Below are 25,449 nucleotides of genomic sequence, written 5' to 3'. Positions count from 1 at the left end.
CACTACTTCACCAGAGGGGCTGACTGACACTGATATATTCCTTGGCTTGTCTGAAATAGGACATGTATAGTAAATATACTATTCATTTTGGACATTTTATTGATTTATTGTATTCTGTAACTAAAGCGTGATGTAGCACACACATACATGTAACATTGAGAGTCGCTTCAGGAGAGCGGAGATGCTGGTGTTCTGTCACAGCACAGGAGTATCTGCCTGCATCATCACTGTTGACTGAGTCCAGGTACAGGAGCTTCTGTTGGGTCTCTGGCCTCGTTTGGTTGTTCTTGTACCAGATGTAGGAGGAGTTACCAGTCAGAGGACAGGTGGAGCTACATGTCAGGGTCACGTTCTGTCCCTCCGTCACTGTGGACGGAGTCACCTTCACCTGAAGACCTGGGGTCAGAAACAACAGCAGTCATCCAACAGTGATACAAGCCCTGTTCTCAGGTCACAAGGTCAGAGTGTAATTTAGAGTCTTAAACAGTAATATAGAAATGACCTGTGACAGTCAGAGTGGTTCCAGAGAAACTGTCCCCCCAGTCATATAGTGGATCTCGTGTCTTGAATGTGAAGCGATACTCTCCTGAGTCTCTCTCTCTCAGGTGTGTGATGGTCATGGTGGATGACTTCCTCTCTGTTCCAGAGTACTGCACACGACCTGCGTACTCTGGGTCTCCAGCTAGATTCTCAGGTGCAGATCTGTCCCTCTCTCCATCTCTCCTTCCAGGACTGAACCAGAAGCTGGAGGTGACGGTGTCATAACTGTTATAGGTGCAGGAGATGTCCACTGATGAGCCCTCCAAGACACACAGTCTCCTGGTGGAGTAAGTCACTATGCTGCAGTACTGACCATAAACACCTGGAACACAGAGACACACAGCAGCTCAGAAAGATGTTGTGTTGCACATTCTGGATTTAAACTGGTATAAAATATGTGATTAAGCATTCTGTTCTGAGGTGATGTGAAACATAAATACTGTAGTAAGAGTTGTTATCATGGTAGTGATGTGTGGTAACACAGCAGTTAGACCCAGACTCACACACTGCAGGAGAGCGGAGATCCTCATGGCCTTCTACAGCACAGGAGTATCTGTCCTGAGAGTTACTGGAGACAGAGAGCTGTTGGGATGAAGCCTGTTGTACATGCTGTCCGTTCTTGTACCAGATGTAGGAGGGGTTACCAGTCAGAGGACAGGTGGAGCTACAGGTCAGGGTCTTCTCTCCCCAGGTAGAAGGAGTCACCTTCACCTGAAGACCTGGGTCAGAAACAACAGCAGTCATCTAACAGTGATACAAGCCCTGTCCTCAGGTCACAAGGTCAGAGTGTAATTGAGAGTCTTATACTGTAATATAGAAATGACCTGTGACAGTCAGAGTGGTTCCAGAGAAACTGTCCCCCCAGTCATATAGTGGATCTCGTGTCTTGAATGTGAAGCGATACTCTCCTGAGTCTCTCTCTCTCAGGTGTGTGATCGTCAGGGTGGAGGACTTCCTCTCTGTTCCAGAGGACTGCACACGACCTGCATACTCTGGGTCTCCAGCTAGGTCCTCAGGTCCAGATCTGTCCCTCCATCCATCTCTCCTTCCAGGACTGAACCAGAAGCTGGAGGTGACGGTGTAATAACTGTAATAGGTGCAGGAGATGTCCACTGATGAGCCCTTCAAGACACACAGTCTCCTGGTGGAGTAAGTCACTATGCTGCAGTACTGACCATAAACACCTGGAACACAGAGACACACAGCAGCTCAGAAAGATGTTGTGTTGCACATTCTGGATTTAAACTGGTATAAAATATTTGATTAAGCATTCTGTTCTGAGGTGATGTGAAACATAAATACTGTAGTAAGAGTTGTTATCATGGTAGTGATGTGTGGTAACACAGCAGTTAGACCCAGACTCACACACTGCAGGAGAGCGGAGATCCTCATGGCCTTCTACAGCACAGGAGTATTTGTCCTGAAAGTTACTGGAGACAGAGAGCTGTTGGGATGAAGCCTGTTTTACATGTTGTCCGTTCTTGTACCAGATGTAGGAGGGGTTACCAGTCAGAGGACAGGTGGAGCTACAGGTCAGGGTCTTCTCTCCCCAGGTAGAAGGAGTCACCTTCACCTGAAGACCTGGGGTCAGAAACAACAGCAGTCATCTAACAGTGATACAAGACCTGTCCTCAGGTCACAAGGTCAGAGTCTCAGTACAGAACAATGTTCAGCACCACCCCTGTCAGTGACAGCAGAGACTAGTGAGTGACACACTCCAGCTACTGTTGGCTTCTGAGCTCCACACTTAGATCAGATGCAGTTAGACCACATCAGGAATAAAGGTGTTGTAGACAGCTGGGACAGACTGTAGGAGGTTGATAAAGGTTCTATATTCATGTTTTAAAATAACACAACAGTAACATTCAGAATAGACACAGACAGTAGAGCAACACAGAGAGTATAACTGTACCTGTAACAGAGAGACTGACTCCTGTGTAGACCCCCCATCTCCCTCCTTTGTCTGTAATAATCCTGAACTTGTACACAGCAGCATCTCTCTCTCTCAGGTCTGTGATCGTCAGGGTTGCTTTACTCTTCTTATTCCCACAGTATTGCACACGACCTGCATACTCTGGGTCCAGACTCAGGTCCTGTGAAACTTCACCATCCCTCCGTCTGGTAAACCAGAATGTTGTAGTGACTTTGTGACCTCTGGGGTAAGTATAGGAGCAGGACAGGTCCACTGATGAGCCTCTCAAGACACAGACACTCTGGAGGGGGTAAGTCACTCTCCAGTACTGACCCAGCACCACTGCAACACAGTCACACATCACCAGCACATTAGAGGAAGCACAAACCTACTGGCTCACATGCAGCGCTAGCAGAGGTGGTTCAGAGTTTTAGGTTACATTTAGTCATTTTACATTTACATTTTACATTTTAGTCATTTAGCAGACGCTCACAGAAGTGTGAATGGGGGTGTTCACGCCTTTATGAAGTAGCTGAGTTTAGAGGAAAGGAGACCACAGAAGAGAGGTGTGACAACATAGACAGTACGGAGCACAAGTCTCAGTCCACCACCACAATACACCGTACCTCAGCAATTATGAACACCTAATATGTTTGGCCAAATACACAACATTTCTCAACAAAAAAGAGACAATTTTCATGAATACAAATATATTAACATATGTTAAATTAATTTGTGTCAGTGTTAGATAATGTGTTTTTCAAGAATACGTATCAACTGATTACAATATTTGATTGATAAACTTTGTTGGTTAAAGTAGACTTTTGGACCATAATTCTAATAAGGACTAAGAATAAAGGTAGATAAAGTTAAAGAAAGATAAAGTGGGTCATAGATACCTGCCAAAGAGCAGAGGAAGAACACAAACACACTTCCTGTAGTTCTCAACTCCATAGCTGCATCACCACCCTGCAGTCTGACAGACACAACAGAGGTCAACAAAACACACTAATAACTGAATACTTGTCCTGGTGTTCCTCTAATACAGAATACACACTAATAACTGAATACTTGTCCTGGTGTTCCTCTAATACAGAATACACACTAATAACTGAATACTTGTCCTGGTGTTCCTCTAATACAGAATACACACTAATAACTGAATACTTGTCCTGGTGTTCCTCTAATACAGAATACACACTAATAACTGAATACTTGTCCTGGTGTTCCTCTAATACAGAATACACACTAATAACTGAATACTTGTCCTGGTGTTCCTCTAATACAGAATACAGCCTCTGCAACATGCTGTAGAACCCCAGGACTCTGAAGGAGGGGCTAGGACTTCAGCCAATCAGATGCAGAATGGGCGTGATTTACACTATTTTAGACTTTGCTATTGGCTCTCTCGCACCCAACAAGCTCATTACTATACATTGAAAGTGCTAAACCTTCATGAAAGTAAACGCAAACACAGGTGTGATTGGAACTTGTTTATAACCAGTATACAGTATGCATTATCTTCCTATTTATAGCAAGCCTCGTGTTAACAGAATAAAACATCAAACACAGCTATTTACCGCAAAATTAAAACATATTTAAACCTTACTTAATACATATGAAATAATATTAAAACAATGAAGACAATTGTATTTTTAAGATGCGTTCACGTCGATGACAGAGAGGTTACAGAGAGGAAGGGAGGAGTGGGGTTGGTGGACTTGCTGGCAGTGTGATGTTCTGAACAGTGAGTGTGAAGTCTGTGGTTGATGGTTCTAAGTACTCAGAATAAACAGTAAAGAAGCTCAGAGTACGGCTTCCTTCCTCTTCAGGACATTTACATGCCGTACAAAAATGACTGTTGCGCTGTCAAGACGGTTTTCCATTTCCTCATTCAAGGCTGTCTAATATCTTTAGTCTTTCATAATCCCAAAAGTCAAGTGCTACGTTTACTTGCTGCCCAAGGCTTTGTTGATAGTTTAAAACAGGGTCTATCACACACACACACACACACACACACACACACACACACACACACACACACACACAGGTTGGAGAGAGGGACAGATCTTCTACAGCACAGGAGTAGCTGTCCTGAGAGTTACTGGAGACAGAGAGCTGTTGGGATGAAGCCTGTTGTTCAGGTTGTCCTTTCTTGTAACAGATTGGATGTAGGAGCCTCACAGCCTCACACCCAGAGCTCCCCCTACTGGCGGCCTGGAGACATTACAGCCTCACACCCAGAGGGCCTTGGAGCCACTGTGGTAATGTGGCTTAGGCAGATCATTATCTACAGGAGCCACTAGGTGGCGCTGATAGCAATGATGTTATGTTATCGAGTTTGCTTCGGCAGGTGGTTTTTGGAATATAAACGACACATGTAGACTGGGACTTGAAATTAATAAATCACCCGTGTTCTTCCCTGGTAATTATTTCATCTCACAAGTGTTCCTTTGGAGTTATTACAGCCACTGAGCTACATTCATCACCTGTCCCACCTAACAAGCAGGTTAAACTGTAGGAAGTAGACAAGAGGCTTTCTCACACACAAATCAAACTTTATTTTAAAAAAATTGTATTCAAACAGCATCACACAAGTAGAAAAATATCTTTTGAGAGTTAGAAAAATGGTATTACCTTAATCTATTATATTCAGCAACGATAAATTAGCTTAAGTAAATCTTGTAAACTTTAAAGGTTTTCAAGCTACCCTGTAAGGACAAACTGAATGGGCGGCTGCATTAAACTCACTTGATCAATCAATCAATTAAAATAACAGTATTTTCTTTTTCCAATGTACAATAAAAATGGTAGCAGTGTACACCAGAACAGTGTCCTCCAAAACATCAGCAACATAAATATTTGTGCTTCTGCATGTGCTCTCAGGCCCACAACAACAGCAGAGGACTGGAGAAATACTCTACGAGTGCATCTGAGGGAATAAAATAATGCTAAATGACTAACATCAACCCTGAAGACACAGAATATATCTGAAAACTGATGACACACGTCTTCTGCAGTCTGAGTATCAGATGAGACTAATCCAAACATATCGGGGAAATATACTAAATACATAAATCAATCAATTAACAGATCAACTCATTGATTAATCCATCAATTAAGTTCATGACAAAAAATCACTGTTGTTACAGTCTAGAGTCAACAGTCAAACTGATAACTCTAACTAAACATGAACTAACAAAATAAACAGTTATTAACTTCACCAAAAATACTTTATCATAAAAACATCTATAAGATACAGAATCCAAGCATGATCTAAGCACAATAAACATTATGTTTCTAAATCAAGATAAGACAACACAATAAACTATTAAATTCAATGTATTTCAAGATCTCTGTCCACTAAAGCAAACAGGACTATTCTGACCTCCCCTAACAGGGACAACAGAAATGTGAGCTACAGTAAATAAAAAACGTAACTAAAGAGAAAGTTGGATTTTGCCTTAAACAGGACTTTTCCAGCACCAAATATTGTTACCATGACAGCAGGGTGGTGTGGAGGAGATGAGGGGGAAAAAAGAGGAAAAAAGACAATAATTAACAATATGAAGAAAAAAACAAACTGGAAAAACTGGAAACAACAAAATATTTAAGAAAATACTAATGTTTGTAAATCAGTAAAACACTCAAAAATACAAAATAAATATCCAACTATCATTAGCTAATAGATCATTTTATTTCGTTTTATTACTTTGTTTTAGTGATTGTTTTACTTTTTAGAAAAATCTAAATGTCAAGTTTTGACCATAAAGTCACTTGTGGACAACGTTGACTGAATCTGAGTACTTTTGGGGAGATATGGGGACATGTTTTCATGTCCCCGTTAGATAACAGTCCCCAGAAACCATCCTAACACGTTTTTGATTTTAAAGATTGTATGGTCATATTGTGTGTGTGTTCCTTTGTGTTCATGCAGTTTGAGCATATTTGAGTGATGTCAGCGCTTGGGTTTGGTGACGGTGCTGTGGAGAGCAGAGGGATCCTCGGTGGTCTGAACAGCGACTCTGAACACAGACAACAAGGAACGTCAACACCGTTAGGTTCAACATTTAAAACAGAGTCAGACATACTGTGTTCTTCCTGTTGGAATACTGAATTTCCAGTCGGGATACATAATGTTATATCAATGCAATCCTGTTCCATGTGATGTAATGACATGATATGTTCACCGGGGGGCAGGACTGGGCCGGTTGAACTGCACAGCAGCGTACTGCACATCCTCTTCCTGGTTCTGGGGCTGCACTGATTGGATGGTGGCGTAGAGGGGGACGTCCTGGGTCTTGAAGCGAGAGAATTCGACGCTGGTGTAGAGGACGTCATCCTGCTGGCCTGTGTGTGTGTCTGTGTGTGTGTGTGTCTGGACAGCAGGGACAGGGTTCAGGGCGATGGCTGAGACGTTGTCATACACAGGACCAGAGTCCCCCTGGAGGAGAGAGAGAGGAATCACAACAGAACTAGAGAGGGTACCATTTCTGGGGAAACCAAAACTGCAACACAGCTGCTGAACAAATGATGATCTTGCAGATGTAGTTAGCTATGTTTCCTGCAATCACTAAGTGGTCACTGCAAAAATGACTAGTAGGCTAATTGTCCAGCACCAATACATCTCCCCAACAGTAGGCATTGTTGCTTACATGCGCTGGTTTGTGACGTCAGTAGTACCTAGCTTGCTCGCTCCGATTTGCTACAAAAATGTAAATATTTCCGAAACAAAACCGTACAAAGTAGCTATGCTGTTGGGAACGAGACACACATTTTGCCCCCGTTCATGTCTACGTAGTGCAAACAACCTGTGGGAGGAGTTAGGGTGGGTATAATAATAGTGTAGTGACCTGGGACAAGGGGTTCTATTTGGTTGGGTGGGAATGTTGTTGTGTTTAAGTTCCATGTTCTGTGTGTGAAATCCTGCAGGGTTTGAAGGGGATAAAAGAGAGGTCATGCATGCGTTCGGTCTCCCTCGGTTCTCCCTGCAATCAATCTCTAGTCTCGTTTGACATCTGTGTTAGTTAGTGGTGTAGGCTGGAACAACAGCCTAGTGAGTTAATAAATTGGTGTTGTTGACTGTGTCTGACTCGACTTATTTGCTCCAGCACGGGCATTACATTGGTGTCAGAAGTGTTTGAACTCCAGCAGATCGTTAGACTAGGTAGCTTTCTTCAGTTTAGGCTAGGGATCAGGTGCCCCTCTCACCGTTGGCACGGGAGAAAACTGCCTTCTCCACAGACGGGGCATTGGCAGTTTAAGGTGCTGTGCTTCGGCCTCTGCAACGCTCCTGCTACCTTTGAGAGACTCATGGACAGCGTGCTAGCTGGGATTCCTAGACGTGAGTGTGTGGTGTACCTGGATGACATATTGGTGCACCTTGTTTGGGGAGACCCTGGGTGCACTCAGGGGGGTGTTAGTCGTTTGGGGAGACCCTGGGTGCACTCAGGGGGGTGTTAGTCGTTTGGGGAGACCCTGGGTGCACTCAGGGGGGTGTTAGTCGTTTGGGGAGACCCTGGGTGCACTCAGGGGGGTGTTAGTCGTTTGGGGAGACCCTGGGTGCACTCAGGGGGTGTTAGTCGTTTGGGGAGACCCTGGGTGCACTCAGGGGGTGTTAGTCGTTTGGGGAGACCCTGGGTGCAAAAAAAGGTGTGTTCAACAGTCAACTGCAGCTGGCTGACTTGAAGCAGTGAATGCCATCGGCTGCTTCAAGTCAGCCGGCAGTGAATGCCATTAGCTGCTTCAGGTCAGCCGGCTGTTGGCGCTGCATGAAGTCGAACACACCTAATAATAAATAATACAAATAATATAAATGTGAGATTACTGTAGTATGCCTTGCTTGATAACATGCACACGTATAACGTTGAATTAAAACACCACAAACAAGCACAAGCAAGCACACACACATACAAACACACACACACGCACCTGTCCATTATCTATTGGGTGTCTGGAATTACTGCAGTTGGTCTTCTTCTTCCTATGGAAATAATTCATAAAATCACACAAAATCTGTCAATCAATAAAACTGTACCACCTTTACAGGTAAATACATCTACACAATGAATATATCAATAATCATTATTACTTACAATACTGTTGTGGTTACAAATAAAATAAATACTGCTCTGTATTAGTCCACAAACTATTTTGTATGAAGTTATGAAAACTTTGGCATCATATTTCAGTTAGAGACAGTCCCTTCCTCACCTGCAGAGGAGGCAGGCAGAGAGGAGGATGACGGCCAGGAGAACAGAGACTGTGGTTCCTGCTGCTGCAGCCTGAGCTGTTGAGATCCCTGAACAACACAACAGGGGAAACCAGGCCTGCACTGTACATCACATGGTGACAAAAACCTTTGGTATGTAGTAAACCATGGTGAATATGTATTTATTTATATCATTTTCCTACCTGTCCTAACGATCACAGTGATCATTAAAAAGGAGGAGTTTGTAGCTCCTACTGTATTCCCAGCCTGACAGTAGTATCCTCCACTGTCCTCAGAGCTGATGTTAGTGATGGTGTAGCTCTGTCCAGATGATTTAGATGAGGTGATGTTCTCCTGGTACCAGGTGTATGTCTGCACTGGTGGGTTAGCATCACTGCTGCAGGTCAGAGTCACTGAACTGCCCTCCACTACTTCACCAGAGGGGCTGACTGACACTGATATATTCCTTGGCTTGTCTGAAATAGGACATGTATAGTAAATATACTATTCATTTTGGACATTTTATTGATTTATTGTATTCTGTAACTAAAGCGTGATGTAGCACACACATACATGTAACATTGAGAGTCTCTTCAGGAGAGCGGAGATGCTGGTGTTCTGTCACAGCACAGGAGTATCTGCCTGCATCCTCACTGCTGACTGAGTCCAGGTACAGGAGCTTCTGTTTGGTCTCTGGCCTGGTTTGGTTGTTCTTGTACCAGATGTAGGAGGAGTTACCAGTCAGAGGACAGGTGGAGCTACATGTCAGGGTCACGTTCTGTCCCTCCGTCACTGTGGACGGAGTCACCTTCACCTGAAGACCTGGGGTCAGAAACAACAGCAGTCATCCAACAGTGATACAAGCCCTGTCCTCAAGTGGTCATTCATCTGAGTTACGTCTGTAGAATTACCTGTGACATTCAGCTGCACTCCAGGAGAGCCAGAATACCTCCCATCTTTATCTGTTATCATTGTGAACTTGTATTCAGCTGAATCAGTCTCTCTCAGGCCTGTGATTCTCAGGGTGTGATGGTTAACCTCGCTGTCACTGTATTCAACACGACCTGTGTACTCAGAATAATCTTTCAGGTCACTGACTGTTTTCTCTTTAAACCAGAATGTATTGGTGGTCTTATAGCAACTAGGGTGTGTGTAGGTGCTGGAGATGTCCACTGATGAGCCTCTCAAGACACAAACCCTCCTGGTGGGGTAATTCACACTCCAGAAGTTCTGACCAGAAACACCTGAAACACAGAGAGACACAGCAGCTAAAGAGGATGTTGAGTTTCATTCTTTCACTCTTTTATTTTAACAATATTAATTCTTAAATACCAAAGTGCAACCAAGTGAAAATCATACTGTCTGGTGGTGCTGTGAAACATAAATACTGTAGTAAGAGTTGTTATCATGGTAGTGATGTGTGGTAACACAGCAGTTAGACCCAGACTCACACACTGCAGGAGAGCGGAGATCCTCATGGCCTTCTACAGCACAGGAGTAGCTGTCCTGAGAGTTACTGGAGACAGAGAGCTGTTGGGATGAAGCCTGTTTTACACGTTGTCCGTTCTTGTACCAGATGTAGGAGGGGTTACCAGGCAGAGGACAGGTGGAGCTACAGGTCAGGGTCTTCCACTGTGCCCAGGTAGAAGGAGTCACCTTCACCTGAAGACCTGGGTCAGAAACAACAGCAGTCATCTAACAGTGATACAAGCCCTGGCCTCAGGTCACAAGGTCAGAGTGTAATTGAGAGTCTTATACTGTAATATAGAAATGACCTGTGACAGTCAGAGTGGTTCCAGAGAAACTGTCCCCCCAGTCATATAGTGGATCTCGTGTCTTGAATGTGAAGCGATACTCTCCTGAGTCTCTCTCTCTCAGGTGTGTGATCGTCAGGGTGGAGGACTTCCTCTCTGTTCCAGAGTACTGCACACGACCTGCGTACTCTGGGTCTCCAGCTAGGTCCTCAGGTCCAGATCTGTCCCTCCATCCATCTCTCCTTCCAGGACTGAACCAGAAGCTGGAGGTGACGGTGTCATAACTGTAATAGGTGCAGGAGATGTCCACTGATGAGCCCTCCAAGACACACAGTCTCCTGGTGGAGTAAGTCACTATGCTGCAGTACTGACCATAAACACCTGGAACACAGAGACACACAGCAGCTCAGAAAGATGTTGTGTTGCACATTCTGGATTTAAACTGGTCTAAAATATGTGATAAAGCATTCTGTTCTGAGGTGATGTGAAACATAAATACTGTAGTAAGAGTTGTTATCATGGTAGTGATGTGTGGTAACACAGCAGTTAGACTCAGACTCACACACTGCAGGAGAGCGGAGATCCTCATGGCCTTCTACAGCACAGGAGTATTTGTCCTGAGAGTTACTGGAGACAGAGAGCTGTTGGGATGAAGCCTGTTGTTCAGGTTGTCCGTTCTTGTACCAGATGTAGGAGGGGTTACCAGTCAGAGGACAGGTGGAGCTACAGGTCAGGGTCTTCTCTCCCCAGGTAGAAGGAGTCACCTTCACCTGAAGACCTGGGTCAGAAACAACAGCAGTCATCTAACAGTGATACAAGCCCTGTCCTCAGGTCACAAGGTCAGAGTGTAATTGAGAGTCTTATACTGTAATATAGAAATGACCTGTGACAGTCAGAGTGGTTCCAGAGAAACTGTCCCCCCAGTCATATAGTGGATCTCGTGTCTTGAATGTGAAGCGATACTCTCCTGAGTCTCTCTCTCTCAGGTGTGTGATCGTCAGGGTGGAGGACTTCCTCTCTGTTCCAGAGTACTGCACACGACCTGCGTACTCTGGGTCTCCAGCTAGGTCCTCAGGTGCAGATCTGTCCCTCCATCCATCTCTCCTTCCAGGACTGAACCAGAAGCTGGAGGTGACGGTGTAATAACTGTAATAGGTGCAGGAGATGTCCACTGATGAGCCCTTCAAGACACACAGTCTCCTGGTGGAGTAAGTCACTATGCTGCAGTACTGACCATAAACACCTGGAACACAGAGACACACAGCAGCTCAGAAAGATGTTGTGTTGCACATTCTGGATTTAAACTGGTATAAAATATTTGATTAAGCATTCTGTTCTGAGGTGATGTGAAACATAAATACTGTAGTAAGAGTTGTTATCATGGTAGTGATGTGTGGTAACACAGCAGTTAGACCCAGACTCACACACTGCAGGAGAGCGGAGATCCTCATGGCCTTCTACAGCACAGGAGTAGCTGTCATGAGAGTTACTGGAGACAGAGAGCTGTTGGGATGAAGCCTGTTGTACATGCTGTCCGTTCTTGTACCAGATGTAGGAGGGGTTACCAGTCAGAGGACAGGTGGAGCTACAGGTCAGGGTCTTCTTCTCTCCCCAGGTAGAAGGAGTCATCTTCACCTGAAGACCTGGGGTCAGAAACAACAGCAGTCATCTAACAGTGATACAAGTCCTGTCCTCAGGTCACAAGGTCAGAGTCTCAGTACAGAACAATGTTCAGCACCACCCCTGTCAGTGACAGCAGAGACTAGTGAGTGACACACTCCAGCTACTGTTGGCTTCTGAGCTCCACACTTAGATCAGATGCAGTTAGACCACATCAGGAATAAAGGTGTTGTAGACAGCTGGGACAGACTGTAGGAGGTTGATAAAGGTTCTATATTCATGTTTAAAAATAACTAGACAGTAACATTCAGAATAGATACAGATATTAGAGCAACACAGAGAGTATAACTGTACCTGTAACAGCGAGAGTGACTCCTGGGTAGCCCTCCCATCTCCCTCCTTTGTCTGTAATAATCCTGAACTTGTACACAGCAGCATCTCTCTCTCTCAGGTCTGTGATCGTCAGGGTTGCTTTACTCTTCTTATTCCCACAGTATTGCACACGACCTGCATACTCTGGGTCCAGATTCAGGTCCTGTGCAACTTCAACATCCCTCCGTCTGGTAAACCAGAATGTTTCAGTGACTGTGAGACCACTGGGGTAAGTATAGGAGCAGGACAGGTTCACTGATGAGCCTCTCAAGGCACAGACACTCTCCAGGGTGTAGGTCACTCCCCAGCCATGCTGACCCAGCACCACTGCAACACAGTCACACATCACCAGCACATTAGAGGAAGCACAAACCTACTGGCTCACATGCAGCGCTAGCAGAGGTGGTTCAGAGTTTTAGGTTACATTTAGTCATTTTACATTTACATTTTACATTTTAGTCATTTAGCAGACGCTCTTATCCAGAGCGACTTACAGTAAGTACAGGGACATTCCCCCCGAGGCAAGTAGGGTGAAGTGCCTTGCCCAAGGACACAACGTCAATTTTCACAGCCGGGGAATCAAACCGGCAACCTTCTGATTGGTAGCCCGATTCCCTAACCGCTCTAACCGCTCAGCCACCTGACTTCTCAGGTTAGCTCCCTCAGGTGAGGGAAGGGCTTTAGCTCAGTGTGCTAAAACCCATCATGTCAGCATGTCTCATCAGACATGCTGACATGATGGGTTTCAACCCTGCCAGTTGATCACATGACTGCTAGTGTTGGTAGTATCAGAAGTGTGAATGGGGGTGTTCACACCTTTATGAAGTAGCTGAGTTTAGAGGAAAGGAGACCACAGAAGAGAGGTGTGACAACATAGACAGTACGGAGCACAAGTCTCAGTCCACCATCACAATACACCGTACCTCAGCAATTATGAACACCTAATATGTTTGGCCAAATACACAACATTTCTCAACAAAAAAGAGACAATTTTCATGAATACAAATATATTAACATATGTTAAATTAATTTGTGTCAGTGTTAGATAATGTGTTTTTCAAGAATACGTATCAACTGATTACAATATTTGATTGATAAACTTTGTTGGTTAAAGTAGACTTTTGGACCATAATTCTAATAAGGACTAAGAATAAAGGTAGATAAAGTTAAAGAAAGATAAAGTGGGTCATAGATACCTGCCAAAGAGCAGAGGAAGACCACAAACACACTTCCTGTAGTTCTCAACTCCATAGCTGCATCACCACCCTGCAGTCTGACAGACACAACAGAGGTCAACAAAACACACTAATAACTGAATACTTGTACTGGTGTTCCTCTAATTCAGAATACACACTAATAACTGAATACTTGTCCTGGTGTTCCTCTAATACAGAATACACACTAATAACTGAATACTTGTCCTGGTGTTCCTCTAATACAGAATACACACTAATAACTGAATACTTGTCCTGGTGTTCCTCTAATACAGAATACACACTAATAACTGAATACTTGTCCTGGTGTTCCTCTAATACAGAATACACACTAATAACTGAATACTTGTCCTGGTGTTCCTCTAATACAGAATACACACTAATAACTGAATACTTGTCCTGGTGTTCCTCTAATACAGAATACACACTAATAACTGAATACTTGTCCTGGTGTTCCTCTAATACAGAATACACACTAATAACTGAATACTTGTCTATTTTAGACTTTGCTATTGGCTCTCTCGCACCCAACAAGCTCATTACTATACATTTAAAGTGCTAAACCTTCATGAAAGTAAACGCAAACACAGGTGTGATTGGAACTTGTTTATAACCAGTATACAGTATGCATTATCTTCCTATTTATAGCAAGCCTCGTGTTAACAGAATAAAACATCAAACACAGCTATTTACCGCAAAATTAAAACATATTTAAACCTTACTTAATACATATGAAATAATATTAAAACAATGAAGACAATTGTATTTTTAAGATGCGTTCACGTCGATGGTACTTACAGAGAGGAAGGGAGGAGTGGGGTTGGTGGACTTGCTGGCAGTGTGATGTTCTGAACAGTGAGTGTGAAGTCTGTGGTTGATGGTTCTAAGTACTCAGAATAAACAGTAAAGAAGCTCAGAGTACGGCTTCCTTCCTCTTCAGGACATTTACATGCCGTACAAAAATGACTGTTGCGCTGTCAAGACGGTTTTCCATTTCCTCATTCAAGGCTGTCTAATATCTTTAGTCTTTCATAATCCCAAAAGTCAAGTGCTACGTTTACTTGCTGCCCAAGGCTTTGTTGATAGTTTAAAACAGGGTCTATCACACACACACACACACACACACACACACACACACACACACACACACACACACACACACACACACACACACACACACACACACACACACACACACACACACAGGTTGGAGAGAGGGACAGATAGGGAGATGAGGGTAGAAAGAGAGATAAACAGAGAAAGAGTGTGTGTGTGAGAGAGAGAAGGGGAACTGCAGGGAGAGAGTGAGAGAGAGAGAGAGAGAGAGAGAGAGAGAGAGAGAGAGAGAGAGAGAGAGAGAGAGAGAGATAGAAAGAAAGAAGGGAGAGAAATAGGAGAGAGAGAAAGAAAGAAAGAAGGGAGAGAAAGCGGAGAGAGAGAGAGAGAGAGAGAGAGAGAGAGAGAGAGAGAGGAGGAGAGAGAGAGATGGGGAGAGAGAGAGATGGGGAGAGAGGGAGAGAGTAAGAGAGAGAAGGAAAGAGGGAGAAAGAGAGAGAGAAAGAGGGAAAGACATGGGGAGAGAGGGAGAGAGTTGATATCGGTGCATCCCTAAATTTAATAGTAACACTTAAGTTAAAGACAACATAATATAGCCTCCACATAACAAATACCAAAACAGGGGTTATAAACACTGTGATTTAAGATTGTGGGCTGGGGGTACAAAACCTATCCAACCTGAACTCTTATAAATTAATACAAAAATAACAGTTCAACATTGTTTATTTGAAGCAATGTCTTAATTGTGGTAGTTTTTTTTTACAGAGTACTGTCTTTTATTTCACCCTCCTACCAGCAGGGGGGTGCCAACAATGATAGTATTGGAGTGTGCCTAGATCTGGTTTGTAGGCGCATTCGATTTTCTTCAACTGTTGGCATGTTTCTAACTTTTACATGAACACAAAACTGACTCCTAGCTGTCGTAACAGTCACTGTGACTACATAGAAAATAAAAATAAATCTAATGTGGACCATCAAAACAATCATACTGACATGAACATATTGAAATAATTATTGAAAGGTTTATAATATGTACGTCTATAAAAAAGTGCTTCATAAGCCAACTCTGTACTCAGAGTGAGTGATAGTGATACTCAAAATTAATGACCAAATATCTCGTAGGATACAGAACTCTGGGTCACCACAAGAGCAACATGATTTAACAACTCAAATGTTTACATCTGTATATCTGTTAGCTTACTGATTTCTGTTAAACAGAAAGCAGTAAGCGGGAGTCAGCTGGCTGAGCGGTTAGGGAATCGGGCTAGTAATCAGAAGGTTGCTGGTTCGATACCCCGGCCGTGCCAAATGACGTTGTGTCCTTGGGCAAGGCACTTCACCCTGCTTGCCTCGGGGGGAATGTCCCTGTACTTACTGTAAGTCGCTCTGGATAAGAGCGTCTGCTAAATGACTAAATGTAAATGTAAACAGCATGGAATCAAAATATCCCCATAAGAAGGTGCAGTTTCCTAGAATTGGAGATGCACATTTACCACTGCTATAATACTAAACACGCATCTTGTAAAAACGTATAGAAAAGTACCTTTTTTACAATGGTGGATATAGTGCAGGAAATATGTACGATTCTTAGACGTACTAGTATGTAAACTTAATTAAGATTGGTTTGTTGAGGTCACACAAATTCAAGTATTGCGGTCATCGTCTGTTAAAGACCAAAACTGAGTACAAAAGTTTACTGTAAAGTATTATTTTCAGTATTCTCTAAAACAACAAACACAGACATGGGCTAAACTTAATGTTTGGGAAGATCATATTTCACATCACTGTTTGCTGTGTGACTGTCAACACAACCTTAAAATATCCCCCATTGTTTGGAAATGTTGTGTCACAAAAATCGGAATAGCCACACAGGACAAATGCATTTAAAGCAAAAGGTAAAACAATAATTCAAGCATATGCACATCTTTAACTCTAAAATATAATATTTTAGTAAAAATACTGCAGGGAACACTGAATGTTGGAACTGTGTGTATATGCGTGTGCATGTTGGGACTGAGTGTATGTGTTTCTATGCATGTGTGTGTGTGTATGCAAGTGTGTATGTATGCAAGTGTGTGTGTATGCAAGTGTGTGTGTGTGTGTGTGTAGTTCTGAGGCAGTTTTGTTCAGTGCTACAGAGCCTGTAGAAACAGTCTTTATCATTCTGGAGAGAAAACCACCTGCTGCTCATCGTTTTAAATGCAGGAATTCAATCCCTCAATCATGGTCTGTAAGGCCCTTAACCTGCATGGTCTGTAGGGCCCTTAACCTGCATGGTCTGTAGGGCCCTTAACCTACATGGTCTGTAGGGCCCTTAACCTGCATGGTCTGTAGGGCCCTTAACCTACATGGTCTGTAGGGCCCTTAACCTGCATGGTCTGTAGGGCCCTTAACCTGCATGGTCTGTAGGGCCCTTAACCTACATGGTCTGTAGGGCCTTTAACCTACATGGTCTGTAGGGCCCTTAACCTACATGGTCTGTAGGGCCCTTAACCTGCATGGTCTGTAGGGCCCTTAACCTACATGGTCTGTAGGGCCCTTAACCTACATGGTCTGTAGGGCCCTTAACCTACATGGTCTGTAGGGCCCTTAACCTACATGTATACAGTTAGGTCCATAAGTATTTGGACATTGACACAATTGTCATCATGTTGGCTCTGTATACCACCACAATGGATTTGAAATGAAACAATCAAGATGTGCTTTAAGTGCAGACTTTCAGCTTTAATTTCAGGGTATTTACATCCAAATCAGGTGAACGGTGTAGGAATTACAACACATTTTATATGTGGCCCCCCCCTTTTTAAGGGACCAAAAGTAATTGGACAAACTAACATAATCATAAATCTAATTGTCACTTTTAATACTTGGTTGCAAATCCTTTGCAGTCAATGACAGCCTGAAGTCTGGAACCCATAGACATCACCAGACACTGGGTTTCCCTGGTGATGCTCTGCCAGGCCTCTACTGCAACTGTCTTCAGTTCCTGCTTGTTCTTGGGGCATTTTCCCTTCAGTTTTGTCTTTAGCAAGTGAAATGCATACTAAATTGGATTTAGGTCAGGTGATTGACTTGGCCATTGCAGAACATTCCACTTCTTTGCCTTAAAAAACTCTTTGGTTGCTTTCGCAGTATGCTTCGGGTCATTGTCCATCTGCACTGTGAAGCGCCGTCCTATGAGTTCTGAAGCATTTGGCTGAATCTGAGCAGATAATATTGCCAGAAACACTTCAGAATTCATCCTACTGCTTTTGTCAGCAGTCACATCATCGATAAATACAAGGGAACCAGTGCCATTGGCAGCCATACATGCCCACGCCATAACACTACCTCCACCATGCTTCACTGATGAGGTGGTATGCTTTGGATCATGAGCAGTTCCTTCCCTTCTCCATACTCTTCTCTTCCCATCATTCTGGTACAAGTTGATCTTGGTCTCATCTGTCCATAGGATGTTGTTCCAGAACTGTACAGGCTCTTTTAGATGTTTTTTTGGCAAACTCTAATCTGGTCTTCCTGTTTTTGAGACTCACCAATGGTTTACATCTTGTGGTGAACCCTCTGTATTTACTCTGGTGAAGTCTTCTCTTAATTTTTGACTTTGACACAGATATGCCTACCTCCTGGAGAGTGTTCTTGATCTGGCCAACTGTTGTGAAGGGGTTTTTCTTCACCAGGGAAAGAATTCTTATGTCATCCACCACAGTTGTTTTCCGTGGTCTTCCGGGTCTTTTGGTGTTGCTGAGCTCACCAGTGCGTTCTTTCTTTTTAACCCTCGTGCTGCCTTCGGGTCACATGACCCAAAGGTTCACAACGAACCATCGTTGTGTTTACCCAATTTCACCCAATACAAAAACAAATAAAAATAATTTTCTTTTAACCATTGCAATGTGGGGGGTCTGAGACAGACCGACAGTTAAAAGAAAATGCTTCACTTTGTTTTTGTATGAGGTAAATTTGTCGCAATACGACAGTGGGTCACAATGACTGATGGGTCAGAATGACCCGAAGATAACACAAGGGTTAAGAATGTACCAAACAGTTGATTGAGCCACACCTAATGTTTTTGCTATCTCTCTGATAGGTTTGTTTTGATTTTTCAGCCTAACGATGGCTTGCTTCACTGATGGTGACAGCTCTTTGGACTTCATATTGAGAGTTGACAGCAACAGATTCCAAACACAAATACCATACTTGAAATGAACTCTAGACCTTTTATCTGCTCCTTGTCAATGAAATAACGAACTCCCATTAGGGAATAACATACACCTGGCCATGGAACAGCTGAGCAGCCAATTGTCCAATTACTTTTGGTCCCTTAAAAAGGGGGGGGCCCACATATAAAATGTATTGTAATTCCTACACCGTTCACCTGATTTGGATGTAAATACCCTGAAATTAAAGCTGAAAGTCTGCACTTAAAACACATTTTGATTGTTTCATTTCAAATCCATTGTGGTGGTATACAGAGCCAACATGATGAAAATTGTGTCAATGTCCAAATACTTATGGACCTAACTGTATAATGAGTTGGCATGTTCTCCAAATATTTCCTAAGGTGACAGTTTGATGAAAATGAAGCTTTTTGTAGCAATATCTGTACATTTCGGTCAAAGTAAATCTTCATCCCGTTAAATGACCTAATCTGTTACATATGATCAACAGGAACATGTGTCTCTCAAAAACAATAAAAGACTAAAGAATAAAAGGTGTTTCTGACAGGCGCTGTATAGATCATCAAATATCTCAGCAAGAGAGAGAGCTTCCTGTTCCTCTCCATGGAGGAAGTGCAAAAACATCAAATCGATCACTGGAACAAACCAACCAACCATTGAAACCTTTGATCAAGCAGAGGACCATATCCACTCCCAGCCCAGTAAAACCTGGTTATCATCCAGCCAGGCACAGCTACCCTACATTCCTCTCATCTCGTCTTGATCACAACACCCTGATTCTAGCTGTTAGAAAACTGCGATTTAGGCTGAGTTTGTCTTTTTTGTCTTTTTTTTAATAGATGCACAAAAAAAGAAGATCTGTTTGACGTCGTTGGAGAGGACCTGGTCTGAGGGAGGCGTGTGTGGGGGTCACGCGCCGGCGATCTGCCCGTGAACACGGAAACGGTACACGCACGTGTACTCCACGTGACCCCAGTTGCTAAGGATACGGAGCTCCACAAAATGATGAACAGCCCCGCTTTGATCCTGAGGAGGAGAGGGGAGAGAGAGAGGGAGAGAGAGGGAGGGAGAGAGGGAAGGAGAGAGAGGGGGAGAGTGAGATTGTGAGAGAGTTTTTCCATAGAAGACAGATGTCCTGTAGAATATGTAAGAGAGGACTGTGAAGGATGCACTCTGGCAGTGTTGAGACAGGCCCCGGGTGTCTTACTGGCAGTGTTGAGACAGGCCCCGGGTGTCTTACTGGCAGTGTTGAGACAGGCCCCGGGTGTCTTACTGGCAGTGTTGAGACAGGCCCCGGGTGACTTACTGGCAGTGTTGAGACAGGCCCCGGGTGACTTACTGGCAGTGTTGAGACAGGCCCGGGTGACTTACTGGCAGTGTTGAGACAGGCCCCGGGTGACTTACTGGCAGCTTGAAGGTCTGGGTGGGTTCTCCATCCTGGTCGTAAGTGAACTTCCCCAACAGATTTCCCTCCTCAGAGTCAGTGGACATACCCTGAGAGAGGGTTGGGGGGAGAGAGAGAGACAGAGAGAGAGGAGTGAGGGAGAGAGACAGAGAGAGAGGGGTGAGGGAGAGAGACAGAGAGAGAGGGTTGGGGGGAGAGAGAGAGAGGGTTGGGGGAGGGAGAGAGGGTTGGGGGAGAGAGAGACAGAGAGAGAGGGGGGAGGGGGGAGGGAGAGAGGGTTGGGGGGAGAGAGAGACAAACACGTCAGAACATCAGAGAATCAACAACTCTGATTGAAGGCGTCTTCATACAAAGCCTCTTGCTTCCATTCCTAAATCCCAACCAAGCCGGGACCAACCCCAGGGTTCAAAGGTCACAGTACTACTCACATAGACCTCAATCCAGGGTTCAAAGGTCACAGTACTACTCACATAGACCTCAATCCAGGGTTCAAAGGTCACATCACTACTCACATAAACCTCAACCCCAGGGTTCAAAGGTCACAGCACTACTCACATAAACCTCAAAGTCACGAGGTGCGCTGTCGATGCGCCCGGTGGGTGAGTTGCATCGTGGGAGGTGGTCGAGGGTGACGTGAGTGATGCGGACGGGGTGAGACAGGGAGAGGACCAGGGTACCCTGCACGCCATGGAACGCCAGCACTTCCCCGGCAACAGAACCTGGTTACCCTGGAGACGGGTGGGTGGGTGGTTGGTGTTTGAAAAGGGTCGTCAAGATCGACAAACAGACAGTTGAAGGAGTAAAGAAGTAAAGAAGGACATTGTAGGAGAGACAGTGGATGAGAAACACAACACAGAGAGACAGAGAGAGAGAGACAGAGAGAGAGAGAGAGAGAGAGAGAGAGAGAGAGAGAGGAGAGAGAGAGAGAGAGAGAGAGAGAAGAGAGAGAGAGATGAGAGAGAGAGAGAGAGAGAGAGAGAGAGAGAGAGAGAGAGAGAGAGGTGTACCTGTATAACGGTGCGGGGGCTCTCTGAAGGGTACCACAGGGGGAAACCAAACAGAGTCACACACGCTGACCTGGTCCTGTAGGTCTCTGAACACCTGGTGCTGATTACACTGGCCCCTACACACACACACACACACACACACACACACAGACACACACACACACACACAGTGTGGAGATGACAGTTACTGTCGTTACTGTCGAGGTACGTTGTTATTCCCATGTGACATGGACCAATCAGAACGCTGGAGAGAAGTGGTGATGTCACTAACCTTGGGCCTCCAGAGCAAAGTCAGCCATCCTATCAGCCAGGGGGCCACAGTCCTTACAGCTGGAGACAGGCTGGGTCTGCCTCACATACAGCTGCTGGTCCTAACACACACACACACACAAGGAGAAGAGATGTGTTTTCTCTGTCTCACCATTCTCTGTACCCTGTCGCTGAATTACTTCTCCATGGCCTTAACTTTCTCTTCTCCCCTCCCTCTAACTCGCTCCCCTCATCTCCTCCTCACCCCACCTCTCCTCCCTCTCCCCTCTCCTCCCTCTTCTCTCACCTTGACCCTGTCACTGAACCACTTCTCCAAGGCCAGTTTCAGCTCAGGGGTCAGCTCGTTGCTAGGGGCAGCGGCGGGCGTTTCCGGGCAGGGGGCTGGAGGCGGGGCCATCTTAATGGAGGACAGCTCCTGCTCCAGCTGACAGGAAACAGGAAGGGGATTCAGTCCCACGTTCAAATGCAGAAAACTTTATCGTGTTTTGGAAGTGGATCAGTCGGTAGATTATAATACACATGGTAACCTTGTCTGAACCGTGTTTATGAACTGTATTTGTGTGTGTATTGTGGTGTGTGTATGTGTGTACCTTAGTGGTGCATGTGTGTGTGTGTATGTGAACCTTGGTGGTGTGTGTGTGTACCTTAGTGGTGTGTGTGTATACCTTGGTGGTGTGTGTGTGTACCTTGGTGGTGTGTGCGAGTGTGTGTATACCTTGGTGGTGTGTGTGTGTACCTTGGTGGTGTGTGTGAGTGTGTGTACCTTAGTGGTGTGTGTGTATACCTTGGTGGTGTGTATGTGTACTTTGGTGGTGTGTGTGTGTGTACCTTGGTGGTGTGTGTGTGTACCTTGGTGGTGTGTGTGTGTACCTTGGTGGTGTGTGTGTGTGTGTACCTTGGTGGTGTGTGTGTGTACCTTGGTGGTGTGTGTGTGTACCTTGGTGGTGTGTGTGTATACCTTGGTGGTGTGTGTGTGTACTTTGGTGGTGTGTGTGTGTGTACCTTGGTGGTGTGTGTGTGTACCTTGGTGGTGTGTGTGTGTGTATACCTTGGTGGTGTGTGTGTATACCTTGGTGGTGTGTGTGTATACCTTGGTGGTGTGTGTGTGTGTATACCTTGGTGGTGTGTGTGTGTACCTTGGTGGTGTGTGTGTGTGTACCTTGGTGGTGTGTGTGTGTACCTTGGTGTGTGAGTGTGTGTGTGTACCTTAGGGTGTGAGTGTGTGTGTACCTTGGTGGTGTGTGAGAGCTGTGTCTCCAGTCTCTGCATCAGTCCTGAGGTGGCTGAGTGTGTGTCGCTCTGCAGGTCTCTGATCTGCCAGCTCAGCCCTGACACCTCCTGGTCCAGACGCACGTTCTGCTGAGATACAACACTGCACACACACACACACACACACACACACATGCACACACACACACACACACACACAGCGTGTTATATAATACTACGTAAAGTCTGCTAGTGTAAATCTGTATAAGCTTCCTTATAACCTGGCATCTCTTATGTGGCATCTCTTGTGTGACCGTTGGTCTTTGTTTTTGTTTGAACAAGGTTATAAAACATGACATATGTCATGTCACCATGCCAACCGGCTGGAGAGTCTCACCTCTCACTCTTTGACTGATGCCTCTGATGTCTGTCTGCAGTCTTAGCTCCACCTGCAGGAGGGAGGAGGAATTACAGGTCAACTACTTTTGGAATGGAAAATAGCAATAGCACAAAATAGCAAAACAACAACAAAAAATATATGGAAAACTACTGTCGGCTGTAGAGACGGGCCGAAATACTTATTTTAGTCGTAGTGTGTTTGAAGTTTGTTTCAGTAAAATGCGGACTGCTCTACCACAACAATGATATGGTTGGTTAGTTTCACATTCTATACAGATGGTTGACTTCCTGTTTAGCTGACAGGAAGACAGGCTACAGCAGGAGAGGGACTGCGTTCTCACCTCGGAAACCAGCCTCTGCTGTTTCAGCTCGATGTCTCTCTGCAAAGAGCACACACACACACACACACACACACAAAGTCAGGGAAACCATCACCATGCTCTTGAGGTCCTGAGTTGATCTTAGCAGTGGTGCCCACCCTCTCCTCCTCTCCCACCCTCCCCTCCTCTCCCACCCTCCCCTCCTCTCCCACCCTCCCCTCCTCTCCCACCCTCTCCTCCTCTCCCACCCTCCCCTCCTCTCCACCCTCCCCTCCTCTCCCACCCTCCCTCCTCTCTCCTCCCACCCTCCACCTTCCCCACATGTAATAAGTCTTACCAGTAGCTTTTGCATCTTTTCTTCAATGGCTAAGTTCAGTCCGGAATCTCTCTCCTGGACAGAGAGAAGACAGGAGGCGGGGGGGGGGGGGGAGGGGGGGGGGGGGACCCACGATCACAAAAAGGAGTAAAGAGAGAGGTGAGGTAGAGAGAGAGAGGTGAGGTAGAGAGAGAGAGAGAGGGGTGAGGTAGAGAGAGAGAGGGGTGAGGTAGAGAGAGAGAGAGGGGTGAGGTAGAGAGAGAGAGGGGTGAGGTAGAGAGAGAGAGAGAGGGGTGAGTAGAGAAAGAGAGAGAGGGGTGAGGTAGAGAGAAAGAGAGAGAGGGGTGAGGTAGAGAGAGAGAGAGGGGTGAGGTAGAGAGAAAGAGAGAGAGGGGTGAGGTAGATAGAGAGACAGAGGGGTGAGGTAGAGAAAGAGAGAGAGGGGGTGAGGTAGAGAGAAAGAGAGAGAGGGGTGAGGTAGAGAGAGAGAGAGAGAGAGGGGTGAGGTAGAGAGAAAGAGAGAGAGGGGTGAGGTAGAGAGAACGAGAGAGAGGGGTGAGGTAGAGAGAGAGAGAGAGGGGTGAGGTAGAGAGAGAGAGAGAGGGGTGAGTAGAGAAAGAGAGAGAGGGGTGAGGTAGAGAGAGAGAGAGAGGGGTGAGGTAGAGAAAGAGAGAGAGGGGTGAGGTAGAGAAAGAGAGAGAGGGGTGAGGTAGAGAGAGAGAGAGAGGGGTGAGGTAGAGAGAAAGAGAGAGAGGGGTGAGGTAGAGAGAAAGAGAGAGAGGGGTGAGGTAGAGAGAGAGAGAGAGGGGTGAGGTAGAGAAAGAGAGAGAGGGGTGAGGTAGAGAGAGAGGGGGGGGGTGGGGAGAAAGAGAGAGATTAAACGCAATTGTCTTTTAAAATTGCTTTTGAAGGTGCACATTCTGGTGTTTCTAGAGTTCAGCCAGCAGGCCCTACCATGGTTACCATGGTTCTAGGGGGCGGAGGGATGATGGGAGGGGTTGTCATGACGGGCTGGTTCACGTTCATTAACAGGTTCTGAGTCATCGAGGTCATGATGGGTAGCATGGACCACACACCTGAGGAGAGGAGAGGAGGGGGGAGAGAGAGAGAGAGAGAGAGAGAGAGAGAGAGAGAGAGAGAGAGAGAGAGAGAGAGAGAGAGAGAGAGAGAGAGAGAGAGAGAGAGGAGGGAGGGGAAATGATGAATGGATGTTGGTGCGCTTGATCAAACTGGTGTTGTACGATGTGTAGAGGCTGTGAGGAAGGCACCCTCACCAAAGGTCAGGAGGATGAGGATGAGGAGGACAGAACAGCCTTCCTCACCTTGGGAGAAAACGGCACACCTGCTATAGGAGACCGACATAGAATAAACAGTTAATGTCAAGCTTACAAGGAGGTCGAAATGAGTTGATGAAGCTAATGCTAACTATCCACATTAAGTGAGATGATGAAGCTAATGCTAACAAGCTATGTTGAACGGTTGGATGAAGCCAATGCTAAGGAGCAGGGGGACTGTTTTCACCTGAAGAGCAGGTGCTGTGTTTGCTGTTGGGTGCAGGAGGAGACAGGGGCACGCCTGCGAAACACAAACACTATCCGCTCTCACAGGCTGCAGCATGAAACCAGCAGACCAATAAACCACACACACACACACACACACCTTTATCACC

General features: G+C 45.3%; 4 protein-coding genes across 4 annotated transcripts; all 4 read right to left on the bottom strand.

Annotated features, from left to right (window-relative positions):
* Window positions 1-396: 396 nt before the first annotated feature.
* Window positions 397-3,406, bottom strand: LOC134016535 (uncharacterized). Its single transcript, XM_062455881.1, has 6 exons — window positions 3,352-3,406; window positions 2,606-2,794; window positions 1,906-2,121; window positions 1,365-1,724; window positions 1,044-1,259; window positions 397-862 (listed from the first exon to the last, which is right to left on the bottom strand). The coding sequence occupies exons 1-6, from the start codon at window positions 3,404-3,406 to the stop codon at window positions 480-482; spliced, it is 1,419 nt and encodes a 472-aa protein (XP_062311865.1). The 3' UTR covers window positions 397-479.
* A 1,583-nt stretch (window positions 3,407-4,989) lies between these two features.
* Window positions 4,990-14,698, bottom strand: LOC134016538 (sialoadhesin-like). Its single transcript, XM_062455883.1, has 13 exons — window positions 14,422-14,698; window positions 13,606-13,682; window positions 12,392-12,736; window positions 11,842-12,060; window positions 11,301-11,660; window positions 10,980-11,195; window positions 10,439-10,798; window positions 10,115-10,333; window positions 8,867-9,139; window positions 8,666-8,753; window positions 8,384-8,435; window positions 6,643-6,896; window positions 4,990-6,477 (listed from the first exon to the last, which is right to left on the bottom strand). The coding sequence occupies exons 2-13, from the start codon at window positions 13,658-13,660 to the stop codon at window positions 6,411-6,413; spliced, it is 2,508 nt and encodes an 835-aa protein (XP_062311867.1). The 5' UTR covers window positions 13,661-13,682; window positions 14,422-14,698; the 3' UTR covers window positions 4,990-6,410.
* On the bottom strand, window positions 9,172-9,901 carry LOC134016533 (sialoadhesin-like). The gene is made up of 2 exons (XM_062455879.1): window positions 9,575-9,901; window positions 9,172-9,485 (listed from the first exon to the last, which is right to left on the bottom strand). Exons 1-2 carry the CDS (start codon window positions 9,633-9,635, stop codon window positions 9,172-9,174), a joined length of 375 nt encoding a protein of 124 aa, XP_062311863.1. The 5' UTR covers window positions 9,636-9,901.
* A 4,511-nt stretch (window positions 14,699-19,209) lies between the features above and the next one.
* Window positions 19,210-25,358, bottom strand: LOC134016534 (uncharacterized). The gene is made up of 13 exons (XM_062455880.1): window positions 25,302-25,358; window positions 25,055-25,122; window positions 24,735-24,856; window positions 23,802-23,855; window positions 23,486-23,524; window positions 23,130-23,194; window positions 22,767-22,908; window positions 21,823-21,960; window positions 21,538-21,637; window positions 21,267-21,382; window positions 20,815-20,987; window positions 20,259-20,348; window positions 19,210-19,880 (listed from the first exon to the last, which is right to left on the bottom strand). Exons 3-13 carry the CDS (start codon window positions 24,843-24,845, stop codon window positions 19,634-19,636), a joined length of 1,275 nt encoding a protein of 424 aa, XP_062311864.1. The 5' UTR covers window positions 24,846-24,856; window positions 25,055-25,122; window positions 25,302-25,358; the 3' UTR covers window positions 19,210-19,633.
* Between the last annotated feature and the right edge of the window lie 91 nt (window positions 25,359-25,449).

This window comes from Osmerus eperlanus, unplaced genomic scaffold (genome assembly GCF_963692335.1).
Source record: "Osmerus eperlanus unplaced genomic scaffold, fOsmEpe2.1 SCAFFOLD_244, whole genome shotgun sequence".
In the NCBI taxonomy this organism is placed as follows: Eukaryota; Metazoa; Chordata; class Actinopteri; order Osmeriformes; family Osmeridae; genus Osmerus; species Osmerus eperlanus.
This window is presented reverse-complemented; position numbering and strand designations above follow the sequence as displayed.